Here is a 21,183-nt window from a genome sequence, read left to right as displayed (position 1 = left end):
CCACCGGGCTCTCACCTGCCGCCTTAAAATGTCATGCTGCCCGCTGCAGCCCGGCTGTAGAGGCGCCGCGGCCCGGGGGTTGACGACCCCTGCTTTAGAGGATCACCTTCAGTGTACCCAGCAGTGTAAAGGCCTATGTAAATTAGCTTTTGTTCATGTCAGAATGGCTTCTCTCACAATATAAGGCAATGTGAGAAAAAATTTGCCCGGGGCCTTGTTTACAAACATGTTGCCCTCTGAAGAGCAATCCACATTCAAATCACACTTCAGAGGACACTTAACAGCCAATGGGAGGTGTTATATTGCCGTATCACAATCTGGTTTAACCCCTCAAACTCCAGCACCAATGCCCCTCAAATGTGGCACCTCTAATCAGTTGAATGGGTTGCCCACCGAAACAATGAGGTTAATTCTGCAAAGTATCACAGCCTCAGTACACTGTATGTACACCCTCTGCTGCCTTTGCAGCTTAAGGCCCCTTTCACACAGGCACCTCCGCTATGCGTAATCCGATTGCTCAGTGGGAGATCTCTTAGCTGATCCCCGGTGAGCAGGTGGATGAAAAGTCTGTGTCTGATCTCCTCTATGGGTTAATCACATGGAAACGGAATGCCTGTTTGTTCCCATCAGATCTGCCAGATGGATAGAAAATAGGACCACCATCCATCTGTTTGCTGACGGATAGGATCGTATTGGGTGGCAGCGGGTGTGAGCGGACATGTGTGTACTGACATCCGCTCCGTAGAGGACAATGCAGTGTCTGATCCGCCTGAAAAACTGACAGGCAGACCTGATTGGACAGCCAGTATGAAATGGGCCCAAGTGGGAGCGGTTGGGAGGTGGTAAAAGTGCGCAGTTGAGCCCCAAGCACAAGTGTAAATGAACCCCGAAACAAATTGGTACTTCTGGGAAGGAAGAAAATTGCAGATTTAATGTACTTTAGCCTAGGTTCACATTGCTGCGGGTTAGAAATCATGCGAGTTCAGCTGAACTAGCACGATTTTAACCCGGCAATGCAGTCTGACTTCGGGGGCGATTTAACATCTGTGTGGGTTCCTGCACAGATGTCTATTGAAATTGCACCCAAAGTCACCAAAAGCAGTGCAGGAACTACTTTTGGGCCACAAAGTTGGCATTGCACCGATTTGGACGGTGCTATTGTTGGCAATAGCCACCGATTTGGCATGCGATTTGACATGTCAAATTGCATGCGAGATTGTACCAATGTGAACCTAGGCTTAGAGTGTCTTCAACATGTAAAAGCAAGCTGAACACACCTGTAAGTAAGCTGATTCAATGCACGGTCTTAAATATTTACATTCTCTGTGCAGCCTTACCCAGTATCACAAAGCCTTTGGGTTGAATTTAGGCTGGGCCTAGCATTAACAGCAGATGCTTGTACACTTTTTGGAGTAGGCCATATTCATGGTAGGTACAGCCATCCAAAGTGTGCCAGTAGTAGATTTGAAGCAAGTCAACTGAGGAGTAGGGGGTTCATATAGTGAAATGCCTTTATCTATCTTTCATAGTGCACCCCAATAGCCCAGAGATATGCAGAGCTCATTTATGCAAACAACCAAAGTTTTAGCTCTGGCATATTCCCTCTTATAGCCTTCACCAAAATATTGGTCCTTGAATATGGCATACTGTCTCACTAAGCAATAGTGACGCTCCAAGGGCATGAAAGGCCAGGTCTAAACTATGACCTTGGAACTGGTGGCAAACATTTAAAGACTGTGCACCCTAGATTTCAAGGCTTCTAGGAGATAACTAGATGTACATGGTGAATTGGGTTAACTCATCTCATCTTTTCTGTTCTTCTCCCCCCCCCCCCCCCCCCCCTCGCTAAAGCGCTTCCTCACACTGTCTTCTCCTCTATTCCAAACACAACTGTCCCTCTTCCTTCAGCTCCCATGCATAACAGCTGTAAAAATTATTTATACAGCTTATACCTTTTGTTTATGAACATTGGTGAGACTTTAACAGAACTGGAGCAGACAGAATCTGGAGCAGCTGTCCACGGCAACCAATCAGCTTCTATGTTCAGCTTGCTCAAGTTAAGCTTTGAAAATGAAAGATAGAAGCGGATTGGTCACCATGCACGGCTGTTCCACATTCTGGCTGCTCCAGTTGTGGTACGTTTCCATCACAGTGTTAATACAATACAGATTGTATAGCTATAATACAATACAATCAGCTCCACAGACAGTTCCCAACAGTATAAACTACAGTGCTTATTGAGATATATGTATGACACATGGTTAATATTTTAAACAGCTTGGTCAAACATTTACACAGCATATCATTTTCTCTGAAAGGTATTGGCACAGCAAGACATTTCTCTTGCAACAATGTCGCCACCAAATGGTAGTATGCAGGTAATGCAGCACATCATGTGCAGAGACAGTTGTCATTGGCAAACTCATTGGGAAAAGCAAATTATAGTGAAAAAATTTGTTCTTAGTAATGTTCACAAGTGAAAACTATCAGTGAGATACTAATGTTTAAAAAACAAACAAAAAAACACTACAGTTGTGCATTAATTCAGAGAAAGCCTTTGGCATTGTACTACCTGAAGCCTAAACTTTCTCTAGCCAAATTTTTTTAGTATGAATAGTGTAGGTAATTTTGGTATTGGGTTTAATATCACGTTAAATTCCAGTGAAGGTTCAAATATAAATGTATGGCAAACATGGGACAAACATCTTTTTTGTTACATCAGTTTTTTTTAGCAGTGGATGTGTTTGGGAATTCTTCATCTTCATTACATGCAGGGGGTGTTAGGTCATCAGATAATTAAAAGACATGGGAATGGACTGGGGCACTACAGCAATTTCTCAATAGAAGACTAAAGTAATGAGATGGTACTATGGTACTATTGCCTATATTCACCTTAGGCCGCGTACACACCATCGGTTCAAACCGATGAAAACGGACAAAAGTTAGAGAACTTGCTTTAAAATCGAACCGATGGACCGCTGACCGATAGGTCCAAACCGATGGTTAGTACACAAAAGCATCGGTTCAAAACCCGTGCATGCTCAGAATCAAGTCGACGCATGCTTGGAAGCATTGAACTTCGTTTTTTTCAGCACGTCGTTGTGTGTTTTACGTCACCGCGTTCTGACACGATCAGTTTTTTTGTACGCACATCAGACCATCCGTCTGCTTCAGCGGTGAACCGATGAAAACGGTCCGTCGGACCATTCTCATCGGATGGATCGACCGTGTGTACGCGGCCTTAAAGTGTCACTAAACCCACATCATAAAAAAACTACAAATAAATGGTGTATTACATGCTGTTCATACTCACTCAGTCACTATGAGATTTGTTTTCTGTATTCTGCAAAAAAACTGTTTGATCCTGCTGCTCTCTATCCCCACCTTCTTTTTATGTCCCCAATTCAGCTCAGGATTTTGCAGCTTTGGTGGCTGCTCTGCACATGCTCAGTTTTCAGTGAGTTTCTATGGTGAGAATTTCCTCCCTATCACATCTCAGCAACCCATGTGACTGTAGAGTCACACATGTATTTTTCTTTGTTTTCTTTGTCTGAATTTCTCACTTCCTGTTCCTCCTCAGTAAGCTGTTCTGGCTGACTAACCCCCATGGATGATGGGGGCAAGCTTACTGAGAAACAGGAAGTGAGAAATTCAGACAAAGAAAAAAAACATTTAGAAGGGAAATTGAAGGAAAAGGTAAGTGAACCAACAATGCACTAGCTTAAAGGAACCTATATAGGAAATAGAAAACTAACATTTACAACCCCTTTAACTTTGAACCTAACCTCTTAATTTATACCGAATATTAAACCAAACCCTTAAGCAGAATAATTACCTTATCCTGCATGAAACTGGGCCTAAAAAAAGCATCCAAAATGTGAAAGCCAAGAACTGTTCATTTAGTGTGTTACTGAATAAAACATTTGTCCTCTAACAAGAAGCATTTTAGCAGGCTTCATAAAGATACTTCAAATAACCTGCTGTTACCTTGGGGACTAATGATATAGTCTTCCACCTATGGCAATGGACTTTATAAGGCATTTGGACATTCATGTATAAACAAAAGTTTAAACCTGAATAGTATGCTATGCCAAGGATATAGACCTTATGGTTAAACTACAAATGCTACATTGCAGCAAGCACTCTACACATCACACCAAGAAACCAATACATACATCACTGTCCACCCTGCTAAACACTGCACCAAGCAATCTAATACAGCAACATGCACTCCTAAACTCACAGTATCATGCAGCATCATACATCCATTACATGCAATACCCCAGACAGTTCCAATATGTGGTTCAGAAGGCTGCATGGACATCTTCATCCCATGAACATTTGCTTTTCATGGACTCCTAACAGACTAAAATCTTTCCCCACATTACGTTCCTCTATACTTCACTATATCTTCCAGCAGTGCCATGTGCTGGAACTCTAGCTCCGGCACTGCAGATTTCCTGTATATTGACATATCCATGATTTTAGGGAAAAGCATCCAGATGGATTAATGGGAGGCTTTGTTAAACTTAAACCAGAGGTATGCCCTAGCTCCCAATTAATATTTGCTACATTTTTGTTAATGGCTGATAAGCAAACCTTAGCAAAAGCAACAAAATAGGCTACCTCAACAGTAAAACAAGTTAAAGCGGAGTTCCACCTTAAAAATGCATTAACATTAAATGCATTTAAATGCATTAAAAATCCATTAACAGTTTTCCTTTAATGTAAGAAATAAAAAAAAATGACTCACTGGGTGTTACTAGGCAGATTTCGTAATCTGCCTAGTTCCTGGTCCTAGGTGGTTCAACTTCCTGTCCTCCTGGTAAACAATGGCACTCATTTCCCAGGAGTCTCTGGGCATTACTGTGCCTAAAAATCACCCAGCATGCACCTCTCCCTGAAAACCAGGAAGAAAAAGGAACTGGGCTTCACATGCCCACACATATGATGGAAACGGCCACAACATGAGCTGGAGGATATAAGGCAAGTGTTTGCAATGATTTCTGGAACAATTGGGGAGCTATTAACCACTTAAGCCCCGGACCATATTGCTGCCCAAAGACCCAAGGTGTTTTTACAGTTTGGGACTGCGTCGCTTTAACAGACAATTGCGCGGTCGTGCGACGTGGCTCCCAAACAAAATCCCAAAAAAAAAAAAAAAAAAAATCGCAATAAGCGTTTATCGATTGGTTTGCGCAAAATTTATAGCGTTTACAAAATAGGGGATAGTTTTATTGCATTTTTATTCATTTTTTTTTTTTACTACTAATGGCGGCGATCAGCGATTTTTTTCGTGACTGCGACATTATGGCGGACACTTCGGACAATTTTGACACATTTTTGGGATTTTTGTCATTTTCACAGCAAAAAATGCATTTAAATTGCATTCTTTATTGTGAAAATGACAGTTGCAGTTTGGGAGTTAACCACAGGGGGCGCTGTAGGATTTGGTGTACACTGTGTGTGTGTGTTTACAACTGTAGGGGGGTGTGGCTGTAGGAATGACGTCATCGATCGAGTCTCCCTATATAAGGGAGCACTCGATCGATGCAGCGCCATAGTGAAGCACGGGGAAGCCGTGTTTACATACAGCTCTCCCCGTTCTTCAGCTCCGGGGAGCGATCGCGACGGAGCGGCTAGAAACAAATAGCCGCGCCGTCGTCGCGGATCGCTCCCCGAGGGGACCCGACCGCCGCAAGTCGCGGGGGGGGGGGTCCCGATCGGACCCCCGTCTAGGCAGGGACGTACAGGTACGCCAATGTGCCTGTACGTGCCATTCTGCCGACGTATATGTACATGCGGTGGTCGGGAAGGGGTTAATATGTTTTAAGGACTATTTAATATGATTAATTTTAGCTTGCAAATTTTTTTTTTATAATTATGCCCGGAATCCCGCTTTAAGCCTTGGTGCATGATAAATGAGAAACTTTCTGTGATACCCAACTCTGTGCCTAATCTTCAAAGGGTCTGGGTGCCATGAATAATGCTTTCAAACATTGACCAAATATTGCGCACTATTTGATGAGCACCTAATTAGACTACACCACCCTGGGTCCCACTTTTCCTCATTCTCTTCCCATCCATTCTAATTCCCTTTTCTTTCTTGTTCTTCTGACTATTTTTACCTCCGTCTTTCTGCACATTGATCCTCCTTTTGCTCTCAGACAGCTTGAACAGAATTCCTTTAGAAAAAACTGTCGGAGTTTATCCCAATGGAAATTCCGATCGTGTGTACAAGGCATAACTGTGTACTAAAATGCCTTGTTCAAATGTAGAGCCACCAAATCGATTGGGTTAACAAGTAGATCTTGTAATGGTAAAGTTGGTGTGCGCATGGTCCTGGAATGTTAGATGGCCAATATCTATCAATGTATGCTGACGGAGGTGGTAATCTGTTATATTGGAGTTCTACACCTATGTTCTCTCAAGAGACCTGCATAAGCCTAGACAACAAGCCAAAGCTGCAGTCTGACACATGGAGCAAACAACTGTGAGACCTTACTCGTTAAGCTGCTGATAAAGAGACGGGTAAAAATAAGGCTTCATTTCCACTGGCGTTTTTACAGCCACTGTTGTTAGGCTTTTTTACAGCTTAAAAACGCCTGTCTATGTTTATTTTGTAAAAAAAAAAAAAAAAAAAAAAAAATTTTTTTTTTTTGTGAGCTGCAGCTTTAAAAATGCCGCGGTCGCGTTTTTGAGCGTTTTTGAGCGTTTTTGCGCGTTTTTGAGCGCTTTTGAGCGTTTTTTAACGTCTGGCGTTTTTACAGCTCTACTCTGGAGCTTCAGAACGCCCTGGTCCCGCGTTTTTTTTACAGCTCAAAAACGTCTATGCCACTTGCAGCTCAAAAACGCCTATGTGGGAATGAAGCCATAGAATAACATGGACAGGCGTTTTTAAGCTGTAAAAAACGCTCAGAAACGTGGCTGTAAAAACGCCAGTGGAAATGAGGCCTAAGTGTAGCAAATTCTGTGGGCATCTTTTGCTAATGATTACAAAGTGAAATTAATTATCAAAATATGGACTGCAAATATTGTGTTAGACCAGAATTCCCTATTATTATGTGGTCAATTCAAGGAAAAATTACCTTTGATCACAAGCACCGTTCAGTATTGAGAAATTATAGCTTAAACCACTAGATGGTGGTAGCGCTGCGAACATAAAAGAACTCTCTTAAACATTCGCTACCTTGGGAAGTTTATCTATTGTATTATTCCCATTGCCCGCTGTTACTTGCAAATACTGTATATGCATAATGTTGCCTAAGACACTTTACTAGTATCTTTGTTTTGCCATTTCTATTCATGCGAAGGGAACATAAAACAGAAATTAGAGAAAGTTCTTAACAGGCGCAAAATGCAACTGTTAACATTATATATGTAGCACTAAAATCTTGAATCAATTTTTGTATCCTGCCTCATGAATTGTGATTTATTGTGCAGAAATAGTAATAGAAAAAGTAAAATAACTGAGTGAAAACATAAGAAAAACAAAATGTTATACTTACTGACAGATAATTCAAACAGTTCTGCAAATGTAACACAATATTTTACCTGAATGGGTCGCCCATCATCTTGTCCAATCATATTTCTCCATTCAAGCAAAGAACGCTGAATACTTTCATGTCCGGTCTCCCAAAGCCTAACACTGCCTCCCATATCTACTGTGACAACTCCACTGTTTCCATGTGCAGCCAGCAGAATGTCTGTGTCTGATATTTTAGACAGCCAAGATGTGTACGGAGACACTGATATAGCTCTGAAACACAAAAGATTGGAGCTGTTCATACCAGTAAATGAAGAAAAATAAATCAGATCATGACTCAACAACAAATAAATTGTCACATCATTTTCAGAACACTACAAAGCCAGCCCAAAAATTTAGCAAAAAATCCCGGCAACACGCTTGCTTCTCTTTATTTGACACTTACAGCAGTGCTACATCTTAAGTGCTAACACGTTTTGATCGGATCCTTCCTTAACCACATCAATACCGGGCACTTTCACCCCCTTTCAGCCCTGGCCATTTTTTTTTTCAGCACTGTTACACTTTGAATGACAATTGCGCTACACTGTAACCATGTGAAATTTTTATAATTTTCTTCACACAAATAGAGCTTTCTTTTGGTGGTATTTAATCACTGGTGGGCTTTTTATTTTATAAGACCAAAAATAATAAAATAAAAAGTTTTTCTTAGTTTCTGTCAGTAAATTTTGTAAATAAGTAATTTTTCTCTTTCAGTAATGTGCGCTGATGAGGCGGCACTGATGAGGTGGCACTTATTGGCACTGATGAGGAGGTACTAATAAGCCACACTTATGGGCACTGATAGGCAGCACTGGTGGGCACTGATAGGCGCCACTGGTGGGTGACACTGGTGGGCAGCACTTATGGGCACTGAAAGCCAGCACTGACTGGCATCACTGGTGGCTCACAGCCAGAGTTAAAAAAGCTATAAACAATAAGAAAAGAGCCTTTAAAAAATATAAAAATGAAGGAACACTAGTGTCATTTAAATGTTACAAAGAATATAACATAATATGTAAAAAGGAATTCAAGGATGCAAAAATTCAAAATGAATGACAGATTGCAAAAGATAGTAGGACAAACCCCCCAAAAATCTTCAAAAATGTTAATAGTAAAAAGGTGAAGTCTGAGCATGTAGGCCCCTTACAAAATAATCTAGAGTGGGTGACTGGGAACAAAGAGAAGGCTAATTTATTAAATACTTTCTTCAGCTCTGTGTATACAAAGGAGCATGGGGGAGCTCATGTCCAAAATGGGGGTGGGAGTGACACAGCCCCAAAAGGGATATGGTCCAGAAATATTTAGACAGAATAAAGGTGAATAAAGCACCTGGACCAGATCCCATCTACTCACGGATCCTAAAAGAATTGAGCTCTGTGATTTCAAAGCCATTGTATCAAATTTTTATGACTCATTAAAGACAGGAATAGTACCACTGGATTGGTGCAGTGCCAATATGGTGCCTATATTTAAAAAGGGAACACAGTCTTTACCAAGTAACTATAGACCTGTTAGTTTAACTTATATAGTTGGGAAGATACTGGAGAGATTAATAAAATACCACACAGGTGATTACATGGTTAAGGAGCTGCATCAACGGTTCTTTACAGAGATCAGGGGCGCGCCATGTCCTAGCAAAACGGAGCGTCCACGACCATCGGGATGCGCGCCTCAGCGGGTGTGACTGTTTCAGGTGCGCCGTCGTATGACGTCCACCCATAACGATAGCCGCACCATCCCTCCGTCATTTGACAGTGGGCGGGCAGCAAGTGGTTAATTATTGTAAATCTCAATGTGAACATACAGGGCAGAAATTAAAGTAAAAGTATCTATAAGGAGCTACTGGATTCTGATTAAAGCTTGGTAAAGTAATTATATATATTATATATATATATATATATATATATATATATATATTACCTAGAATAAAGATTGAATACTTCAAAACGGTTGTCAGTTTACTGAATTAGTGGTGTAGACTACGTAAGGAAATGAATAGAGCAGACTTCTGATAACTTTTTGAGTAAGGTTATGGGATTGGCTAACAGCAGCATTTTTTTGCTAAAGGTGCGGGAAAATCTGCGATTTAGGTGCAGTCCCGCATGTAGGGCAGGCAATTAAAATGAAAGGGTTGAACTAAACGCGACATGTAAAATTGGGCGTGCACAGTCGCATATGTTTGAACAGAGCATTAGGTTACTTATATGCCATTAAATCATTTTTACCAAATATAAAATTAGCTTTTTATTAATCTTTGCACCCAATAGACCCTTCCATGTAAAATTCCTAAAAAAAAGTTTCAATACATAGAAAGATAAATGCACAAATATTGGTGTGAAAACTTTTTAATGGAAAACCCTTAGTTACAAACAAAATACATTTCGTATCTATTCTTTGAAAGGCAACTATTTTTTTTATTTTTTTTTATACATGGCCCATGAGGATTTTTTTGTCTAACTGACTTGTCATATGAGAGAGATTTGAGCAAGTGCATGTAACTCCCACTATCTATTATGACATATAAGCTGACACAGAATGAGATCTGACAAGAAAGCAATGGCTTCAGGGTGAGAACTGGAAGAAGCACATATATAGGAGACTGTCACATACACTTGTCTCAGTCAGGGGTGGGCCATGGTCTCATAAAGATTTAGGTCAGTCCAAGAAAAAGCAAATATTCAAAAGAGGAAAATAAATAAGGGATTGCTATGTGGAATGAAAGCAGATCAGGCCCTTGTTTATCTGTGTGCTTTAAAGGTCGATCAATAATGAAGATTTTAGTAGCACTATAACAATTATCTGTGTAGCTCAGTTCATAACCATTTTACCTTGAGACTTCAAAATAATGGACTCAGAGCTCCGTTTCACCTTATTGATAATGATATTATAAGGCAAAGTGCCAATGTAAATGTGCCAAAATTCTCACAACAGGGTTAATCTACCAAAGGAAATTAGGCTGTTCACTTTGCAAGGAAATTTTCCCCAGAGCTTAGTGAATGAGCCGAAGCTGTACTGACTTTATCAATCATGTGCAAGCAAAAAAATGTTCTTTTTCTATTTCCCTTGCAACTGATAAGATATTCTCTGCAAAAAGAAACATCACCAACTTCACTAATCTCTTGGGAGAATTTATTTGCAAGGAAAATGGCCTATTTGCCTTCAAACCAGCTATAGATGGTTCGATTTTCTTTACTGCAACCTCCAGTGGAGCTATTGTGTGGTGGGGGGTGCAGGGAGCTATCCCTGCCAGGAGAACACAGCGATTATTGCTAGTGGCTATAGCCAATGGCAATAATTAAATGAAAGAGTGGTGACTGCGCTGTGGGGAAGGGGTGAAGGAAAAAAGGGGGGGGGGGAAGGGACCGTGAATGGACTAAACAGTGAAAAAGAAAAAATATCCTAATGGTACTGCAATAAACAGTACAAATAAGTAAATATAAAGATATAAGATTTTTCCTTTCTTTTGAGGTTCCCTCACAGTGTCACGCTATATGCACTCTCCATGTACCTTTTCTTTTGCATTTTCATGCATTTTGTGTTTTTATGCATATATCAGTATTTACATTATGAGGATTTACTGTTAACCATTACATACATTATATGTGTTTGTTCACTGCACTTTTATATATACTTATTTGTACTGTTTATTGCACCATTAGGATATTTTTTCTTTTTCACTGTTCAGTCCATTCACGGTTCCTGTCCCCCCTCCCCCTTTTTCCTTCACCCCTTCCGCACAGTCACCACTCTTTCATTTAATTATCACCCCTTCTGTAAGGATTAGATCCACAGGTACTGCTGCAGTCCCCCTACCCAGTCCATTAGACAGCGCCAGAGTTCTTCATTTTTACAATGGCAATAATTGCATGAAAATTTTGACATGCTGGTTATACCCAAGTGGATCAATGAATCGACTTGGGTACAATCCGCCTGGGAATACATTGTTTGGATTTCGGCCGGTGCCTGCGGAACTGGCCCAGATTCGCACCACCTACAGCCATCTTTAGCCACTTAAGGAGTTAGCCTAATTTTCAGATGTGTTGTTTACAAGTTAAAAACATTTTTTTTGCTAGAAAATTACTTAGAACCCCCAAACATTCTAAAAAAAAAATCTAACACACTAGAGAATAAAATGGCGGTCATTGCAATACTTTTTGTCACACCGTATTTGCGCAGCGGTCTTACAAGCCACTTTTTTGAATAAAAAAAAATAAGACAACAGTAAGGTTAGCCCATCATTTTTTTATATTGTGAAAGATAATGTTACGCTGAATAAATTGATACCCAACATGTCACGCTTCAAAATTGCGCCGGCTCATGGAATGGCGACAAAATTATACCCTTAAAAATCTCCATAAGCAATGTTTAAAATTGTTTACAGGTTGCATGTTTGGAGTTACAGAGGAGGTCTAGGGCTAGAATTATTGCTCCAACGATCGTGGCGATACCCCACATGTGTGGTTTGAACACCGCTTTCATATGCGGGCGCTGCTCACATGTGCCTTCTCTTCTGTGCGCGAGCTCATGGGGAACGGGGCGCTTTAAAAAAAAAATATATTTTTTTTTTTTATTTATTTTACTTTATTTTATTTATTTTTACACTGTCTTTAAAAAAAAAATAATTGGCTCACTTTTATTCCCATTACAAGGAATGTAAACATCCCTTGTAATAGAAAAAGCATGACAGGTCCTCTTGAATATGAGATCTGGGGTCAAAAAGACCTCAGATCTCATATTTACACTAAAATGCAATAAAAAAATGTGTTTTGTCATTTTAAAAGCATGACAAAAAAAATCGCCCTCTAAGAGCTATGGGTGGAAGTGACGTTTTGACGTTGCTTCTGCCCTGATATGGTATGGAGACGGGTGAGGGCCATCTTCCCCTCACTCGTCTCCATACCCAGCCACGGACAAGACCCGATGGCCTCCCCACTACAGACGGCTCTGGTAAGCGGCGGAGTACATGGGAGAGCGGTGGGAGGGGGGCCCTCTTCTGCCGCCGATAACGGTGATCTTGTGCCATTATCATAACCCGGAACCGTCGCCTGAAGGATGCTACCATAACAGAGATATCCCGCTTCAAAGTGCCGACGTATATAGTCGTGCGGCGGTCCAGAAGTGGTTGGTAAATCAACCCCAGTGTGTTTTTGTAAAGTCTTTGCATACCTGATAATTCTAATCACATTTTAACCACAAAACGTAATGTTGTGTGTCAACATGGTATTATAATGATCAATATGTTGATATTTGCCAGTGGTTATATGGATAGATATTACATATACTTGAAGAAATACAAGAGAAAACATTAGTAGGAAAGCTGGACTCCAAGAACTGACGATACAAGGCAACACCAATGACATTAATATATACAGTAGAAAAATAGCAGGGAAACGTTTGCGTTATTTCCTAGAAAAATGTTTTTTCAGGTTTTTGGGGTGTCCAAATGTCTAGTGAAGTTGATACTTTGAGGGTACCAGAATGTATTTGAATAAAAGCCAGGGATAACATTTTTCGTAACCTATGAAAGGTAGAAAAAGTGTAGTATGTCCATTTAAGTTTTGTTGTTTGTATAGTTTGAGCCAAAGACACCAGCTTGAATATAGAAAGGGGTTATTAGTTAATGTTTAACAAAGTAGCTCTAAGGCTCGGTTCACACTCCTGTGACTTAGGAACAGACTTGTGAGACCCAAAGTCGCAGGACATGTGAAATGCCATGTATCTCTATGAGAGCCGTTCCAATTGACACTACTGAAGTCGCTGCGACTTCAGAAAAAGGTTCCTGCACTACTTTGGTCTGACTTTGACACTGCTTCAGACTCCAACGCTGCACTGAAAATCACACAAATGTGAACTGAGTTTAGGTCTTTTATTAGGGGTGATATTTTTTTTAAATTAGACTGGGCTTCAAACAGGTCTGCCCTTGCTCATCCACATGGTGGTGATGGTATTAGTGGTTTGCACAAGAAGGATGAGATTGTTTAGTCTTCCAGTTCATTTCACAGAAAGCGACAAAGACACTGCATTTCTGGTAAGGACAAAAGGAATTTCTGATTTGATCAAATGTTATTAGCTAAAAAAAAAATGAAAAGTAATGCAGCTGACACATCGAAGGACTGGTAAACGGCAATATATAAATTTTTTGTGTTTAATTATGCTTTATGCTTTCACACATAGGTTGGACTTGATGGACTTTTTCAACCTCAACTACTATGTAACTATGCACCTGAACGACCACAACATACAGGGATATACAATGTAATACTGACATATAATCACACACATAGGTTGGACTTGATGGACTTGTGTCTTTTTTCAACCTCACCTACTATGTAAGCATTATATAACAATACAATTATTTATTTTTTCCATAACATTTCAAAATTAAAACTTGCACTTCTTTGTAAATGATGTAAAGTATAACAATAAATTAAGCCTCTTTTGCCAGCAGACCATCATCACAAATATCTTTCAGCATAACAAAAAATCATTCTTTGATTTCTTCATCATAAATCTGTTTGATGGTAGATTATATTTCAGACCAGAAAATATTAGGTTTAATGTCTGCTTACAAAAATAGAAGCAATATTGTCTAAATATCACTATGTGTGCTTTATTGCTAAATCAAGAATGATAAAAAAAAAGAGAGGAAAATATCTCTGGAGTTTAAAGCAGCCAAACTGATTCTTTCCAGGCTCTGCTAAGAACAAGTGGAATCAGGCTGGTTTGGTTATTAGAGAAATAGTCTTTGCTCCAGTCTTTATAAACCAACCATACAACCCAACCCCAAATAATTCCTTCTTTGCATTTTTCCAGCCTAGTTTTCCTTGCCAGCATTACAGACCTCAATGTAGACTAATCTTACCTGGGAACTGGAATATATTTCAGTTTCTTCGAATTAAGGTCAGTAACTTCTAAAAATGCAGTGGAATTGGGGGGAACTGTATCTAATAGTAGAAAAGAAAAGCAAAAATTAAGATAGTCATTATATCAACAAGACTGTAAATAATTATTTTGAAATATTTCCTCTTGAGAATTTAAACCATTTTTTACAGTTAAATCTCTGTGGAAAACAAGTTATGAATGCTTTGTTGATGTGTTTCATTTTTCATTTTGGTAGTGTTGCATCGAATTATGAAATGAAGGGATTTGTCTATTAATGTAATTTCCATGAAGTGCAATGGGAAACTTGCATGACACAAACTGTGAAGCCTAAGTACACTGTATATAATTTCTGACATTCTTTCACACCAGCTGACACACACAGATTTATTTATAAATTTTAAAGGTTGTCTCTACTTTTTCTACAACCCCTCACATCACGGAGAAAGGAAAACATAGATGACAGACAAAGCCTTTACAAAAACAGATGACAGTAAAAGGTTCAGATTTAGCTTTACAACAAAATTCTAGCTCCCAAACAAAGTTTAGTGAAGAATTCGGTGCTCATCAGAAGTTATTGGGCTTTTTATAAGACTTTGAAAATGAAATGTTTGAACAGTGCTAAATGTTTTTGTTCATATGTCAGAAATATAATTGCATACAGTTTCAAATAAATACATTTTTTTTTTGGAAAAAACAAAAAACAATTACCTGCAAATAAAGAAGTGAATACTAACCTCTCCTGTTTTTTGAAGCAAAATATGTATGGAAGGCATTTAAACATTCCTTAACCTTGGGTGCAATGACACTAAAGTCACTTTCATGCCAAGTCCAATGATGATGACTACACACATTCATCCAGCTTTTGATTGTAAAAATGGCCAAACAAATGAATGATATAAACTATTAAAGGAGTTGTAAACCCTCATGGTTTTTCACCCCATGCATTAAAGGTGAAAAACCTTCTGTAGTGCTGCAGCCCCCCAGTTCCCCCGTTTTACTTAACTGAACCCAGTTCTCTTCTCCCCAGGAACGAGTACACCAGCTCGAGCTGGTGTCTCATGTACTGATTGGATAGATTCATAGCAGGGCAGCCATTGGCTCCTGCTGCTGTCAATCAAATCAAATGACACAGGGCCAAGTCCTGCTTTCTGTGTCTATGGATGCAAAAGCAGGACTCGGGAGCACGCCCGCAATGGTGTCCACCGAACGAGAGCGATTCTCCGATGTGGGCACTCGATGTGGGGAGGAGTTACCAACGCCAATGAGGGACCCCAGAAGAGGAGGATCGGGGCCACTCTGTCCAAAACAAACTGTACAGAAGCAGTAAGTATGACAGGTTTGTTACTTTAAAAAAAAAAAAAAAGAGGGGTTAGTAACCCTTTAATGTTAGGTTGTCTTTACTTTTTCAGTTATTTTTGCAATTGAAAGCTAGTTGAAAGTGGTTGAATGTGTCTGAAAAAATTGGCAAGTTTGTGGCCAGGATCCTTGTCCTAAACCCGAGTGGAGGAATCTTCTCCCAGCCTTGACACAGAATGACCTTGGACTCTTCAGTTAAGCTTCAGTTGCCACTGGCTTATTCCTAAGTAGAATTCACTAATGGGCAGGAGAGACAGCATTACACGTACTGCACACCATAGTGTATTCTCTTTCAAAATATCTGGAAATGTCACTTAAGCCTCATACAGGCGATGAGAAAACCGCATTTGACGCAATCGTACGATAATCTAATCGTTGGTACACAGGTTTCAGGGTCTGATCAGGACAGCTCATGCAAAATTAGCCAAAGGGACATGCATGAAAATTTTTGCCGTACGATTTCTGATGAATCAATACACAATATAGGTGTAATCAGTACAGGAATCGTTAATAAAAGTTTTACCAATACTGAGAATAATGGGAAAAATAACAATATTGCTAAGCACCAAAGATGCTCCAAGAACGACAATAAAAACATCTGTACACCATTAAGGTTTTTGATGCTATAATCGGTATTATCTGCAAATCTATATGTATGATTATTGTATTTATTATTTTTTTGCATGTCGTATGTTATATTGTTTTTATGCAAGCTGGTTTCATTATTGTTTTTATGCAAGCTGTTGCCCATATGCAAAAAAACATTACCCGTGTGCAAAAAGAAACCCATTCAAGCGTGGTTTTATATAAACACAAGGGAGTGGTGGGATTTGTCACAGTCATGAGTAGCATAATCACAAAAAATGTCTACACATATAAGAAAAAGAGCACTTTGCATGTCTGCTGCAAAGTCAAATCACCAATACACCAATCCAAAACCTATTAGGTTAGTGACAACTGTAGCTGGGCTGAAAAGCTAAGCTTGGTCTATGATAACAGTACTGATTAGGTTAGGGGGGCTACAGCAGGATCACTCCCTAATAAACAGCACTAATATTACTGACAAATATTTTTTAAGACGCTTCATGTATGTAAGAAAACAAACAATTTGGAAAATGCAAATTAATATTCCCATCATGACATAAATGGGTATAAATAATAACGTGAACTTGAATTCTATAGTAAAAATATGGGGATTACGGAAATATAAACTTCTAATTAATCTGGAGAAGGAAACTGCTTGCATGATCACTTGTTTATCCCGTGTCTCCTTTAAAATTCCTTGAACAGAACTTTATGAAATGTGAATATTTCTTTATGCCATAGCAACATAAATTAAGACACATTGCTATCACTTTGTATGTGCGATGATGGTCAGTGGGCCTCTTCTATTTGCATACTGAAGTGTTCCAGATAAATGCTTAGACCTTTTCTGAGATCAGAGCATAAAAGCTAGGTGAAAATTGTGTTGAAGCTCAATCATGATTTTTCTAGGGGTGAAAAAAAATATCCATGCCAAAGAACATCAGCATCCATTTACATCAAACCCTGCATTGAATGCAGTCTATCAATTTTTAAAGAGCCTTTCATATCAATAACCTGATAAACTATATCAGTAGTATTGAATTAAAATTCGCAGAGGTTCAGTTAGTACAATTTTCTTCCAGCAGGGGTCCAAATCACATGTTTTTTAGATGACTCAAATCATTTACATCATAGGCCCGCTCTCCTTTTATATCACAATCTCATTTTAACATTCGTTTCCTCAACCCCTCCCTGCACATCACCGTTCCCTCCCCTTCACATCTCCCCCTTTACATCACAGGCCCACCCTTCACAGCGGTTTTCTTAGCCTCTCTTCATATCACCTTCTCTACTGTTTTCACAGTAGTGGTCTTATCCCCCTCCTTTCACAGCAGTGTCCTCAATTCCCCTTCACACCATCCTTCACTGCAGTGTCCTCTGCGCCCCTTCGCATTATATATTATCAGCCCCTCTTCACATCACCCTGCCCCCCCAATCCTTCAAAGTAGTGTCCTCAACACTCTTCACAATACCCATTCCTTTCACAGTAGTGTCCTCAGCCCCCGTTCACATCACCCCCCCCCCCCCATCCTTCACAGTAGTGTCCTCAGTCCCCCTTCACATCACTCAACTTCACTTCTCAGCAATGTACTTGCCCCTTTCACTGTCTTCCCTTTCACAGATACACAGAACAGAGGCACAGCAGGTCTGGATGGAGGGCAGGAGCTTTTCATGTTAACAAGCCTCCGATTGGTTACTAGGACCACCCTGCATCCTAACAACTAATTGCCTGCTTGTTAACTTGAAACGTTAACTTGGACAGTTCACAGACAAACTCCACTATCTTGTGGAAAGCCTTTCCAGTAGGGTGGATCCTGGTACAGTGCCTTGGAAAATAATTCATACTCCTTAAAATGTTCCACATTTTGTCATGTTACAACCAAAAATGGAAATTTATATTATTGGGATTTTATGTGATAGACCAACACAAAGTGGCAAATAATTGTGAAGTGGGAGGAAAATTATAAATGTATTTCACATTTTTTTACAAACAAATATCTGAAAATTGTGGTGTGCATTTGGATTCAGCCCTCTTTGTAGAACCACCTTTCACTGCAATTACAATTGCAAGTCTTTTTAGCTATGTGTCTACCAGCTTTTCACATCTAGAGTGACATTTTTGCCCATTCTTCTTTGCAAAATAGCTCAAGCTCTGTCAGATTAGAAGGAGAGCGTCTGAGAACAACAATTTTCAAGTCTTGCCACAGATTCTCAATTGGATTTAGGTCTGGACTTTGATTGGACCATTCTAACATATGAATATGCGTTGATCTAAAATAGTGTTTCTCAACTCCAGGCCTCAAGGTGCCCCAACAGGTCATGTTTTCAGGATTTCCATTCATTTTCACAGGTAATTTGATCAGTTTCACTGCCTTAGTAATTACCACAGCTGTTTCATCTGAGGGAAATCCTGAAAACCTGACCCGTTGGTGCGCCTTGAGGACTGGAGTTGAGAAACACTGATCTAAACCATTCCATTGTAGCTCTGGCTGTATGTTTAGGGTTGTTGTCCTCCTGGAAGGTGAACCTCTGCCCCAATCAAGTATTTTGCAGACTCTTACTGGTTTTCCTGTATTTGGCTCCATCCATCTTCCCATCAACTCTGACTAGCTTACCTGTCACTGCTAAAGAAAAGCATTGGTGGAGATGGTGTGTTCAGGGTGATGCGCAGTGTTAGTTTTCCACCACACATAGTGTTTGCTTTTACGCAAAAAAGTTCAGTTTTGGTCACATCTGACCAGAGCACCTTCTTCCACATGTTTGCTGTGTCCCCCACATGGTTTCTCGCAAAATGCAAATAGGAATTCTTATGTCTTTCTTTCAACCATGGCTTTCTTCTTGCCACTCTTCCATAAATGCAAGATTTGTGGAGTGCATGACTAATAGTTGTCCTGTGGACAGATTCTCCCACCTGAGCTTTGGATCTCTGCAGCTCCTCCAGAGTTATCATGGGCCTCCTTGGCTGATTCTCTGATTAATGCTCTCCTTGCCCGGCCTTTCAGTTTTGGTGGACGGCCATGTCTTGATAGGTTTGCAGTTGTGTCATACTTTTTTCCATTTTCGGATGATAGATTGAACAGTGTTCTGTGAGATGTTTAACCACTTGCCGACCGGCTCACGCCGATATACGTTGGCAGAATAGCACGGCTGGGCAGATTAACGTATATATACGGTGCCCTTTAAGAGCGGCATTGTGGAGCCGCCGCAAGCTCTGTGACTCTGACCGTGGGTTCTGCGGACTCAATGTCCACAGGCATACACGCGATCGTGTCACAGTGAGGAAGAAGGGGGAAATGCTTATGTAAACAAGCATTTCCCCAGTCTTCCTAGTGACAGAACAGTGACTACAGCTTCCTGTAATCGGAAGCGGTGATCACTGTCATGTCACACATAGCCCATCCCCTCAACAGTTAGAACACATCCCTAGGCACACTTAACCACTTCAGCACCACCTAGTGGTTACCCCCTTCACTGCCAGTGTCATTTTCACAGAAATCAGTGCATTTTTATAGCACTAATCGCTGTAAAAATTACAATGGTCCCAAAAATCTGTCAAAAGTGTTCGATGTGTCTGCCATAAAGTCAGTGACAATAAAAATTGCAGATCGTCGCCATTACTAGTAAAAAATAATAATAATAAAAATGCCATAATTCTATTCCCTATTTTGTAGACGCTATAACTTTTGCGCAAACAAATCAATATACGCTTATTGCGATTTTTTTTAACCAAAAATATCTAGAATACGTATCGGCCTAAATTGAGGAAAAAAATAATTATATATATTTTTTGTGAATATTTATTATAGCAAAAAGTAAAAAATATTGTTTTTTTTTCAAAATTGTCGCTCTATTTTTGTTTATAGCGCAAAAAATAAAAACCACAGAGGTGATCAAATACCACCAAAAGAAAGCTCTATTTGGGAAAAAAAAGGACATCAATTTTGTTTGGGAGCCACATCGCATGACCGCGCAGTTGTCAGTTAAAGCGATGCAGTGCAGAAGTGCTCTGGTCTTTGGCCAGCGAAATGGTCCGCTGCTTAAGTGGTTAAAGCTTTAAACTTCTCTACAACTTTATGTCTGACCTGTCTGGAGTGTTTGGCCTTGGCCTTTAAAATGCTGTTTGTTCACTAAGGTTCTCTAACAAACCTCTGAGGGCTTCACAGGACAGCTGTATTTATACTGAGATTAAATTGCACACAGGTGTACTCAATTTACCAAGGAGGTGACTTCTGAAAGCAATTGGTTCCACTAGATTTTAATTAGGGGTATCAGGGTAAAGGGGGCTGAATACAAATGCATGCCACACTTTTCAGATATTTATTTTTAAAGAAAGTTGAAAACCATTTATCATTTTCCTTCCACTTCACAATTATGTGCCACTTTGTGTTGGTCTATCACATAATATCCCAAAAAAACACATTTATGTTTTAGGTTGTAACATGACAAAATGCGGAAAATGTCAAGAGGTATAAATACTTTTTAAAGGGACTGTATAGCAAAGGCAACTCCATATGTCCATGGTTTTGAAATGGGAAGTACAACAAGTGTCTGCATGTGAACTAAGTCATAACATGCATGTATCATTTGCAAACAGCTAATTGAGAGTGAAAACATTTCTGTGACCAATGCTATACACCATTTTTGGGCTATAGAACTATAGGGATGATGTTTTTTTTTCCCATTTTGGATAGAGCAAGGGAGGGTTATTACCCCTGTTAGATGTGTTTTCACCATCTGTGTCCTTCACTTCCTGTCCCATTGCTAAACAGTGAGAGGAAATCCCTGCAAATTAAGGGAATTCCGTGGGGACCCCCAGGTTACCAGAACTAGTG

General features: G+C 39.9%; 1 protein-coding gene across 1 annotated transcript in view; it reads right to left on the bottom strand.

Moving 5' to 3' along the window:
- The window catches only part of VWA8 (von Willebrand factor A domain containing 8), a 486,197-nt gene that overhangs the window by 90,019 nt on the left and 374,995 nt on the right, over positions 1-21,183 (bottom strand). Inside the window, exons 37-38 of the mRNA XM_040341313.1 lie at positions 14,391-14,472; positions 7,555-7,759 (exon numbers count right to left, since the gene is read on the bottom strand). Of these exons, the coding sequence (XP_040197247.1) occupies positions 7,555-7,759; positions 14,391-14,472 (287 nt within the window). The remainder of the gene's footprint in view (positions 1-7,554; positions 7,760-14,390; positions 14,473-21,183) is intronic.

Source organism: Rana temporaria, chromosome 2, assembly GCF_905171775.1.
Source record: "Rana temporaria chromosome 2, aRanTem1.1, whole genome shotgun sequence".
In the NCBI taxonomy this organism is placed as follows: Eukaryota; Metazoa; Chordata; class Amphibia; order Anura; family Ranidae; genus Rana; species Rana temporaria.
This window is presented reverse-complemented; position numbering and strand designations above follow the sequence as displayed.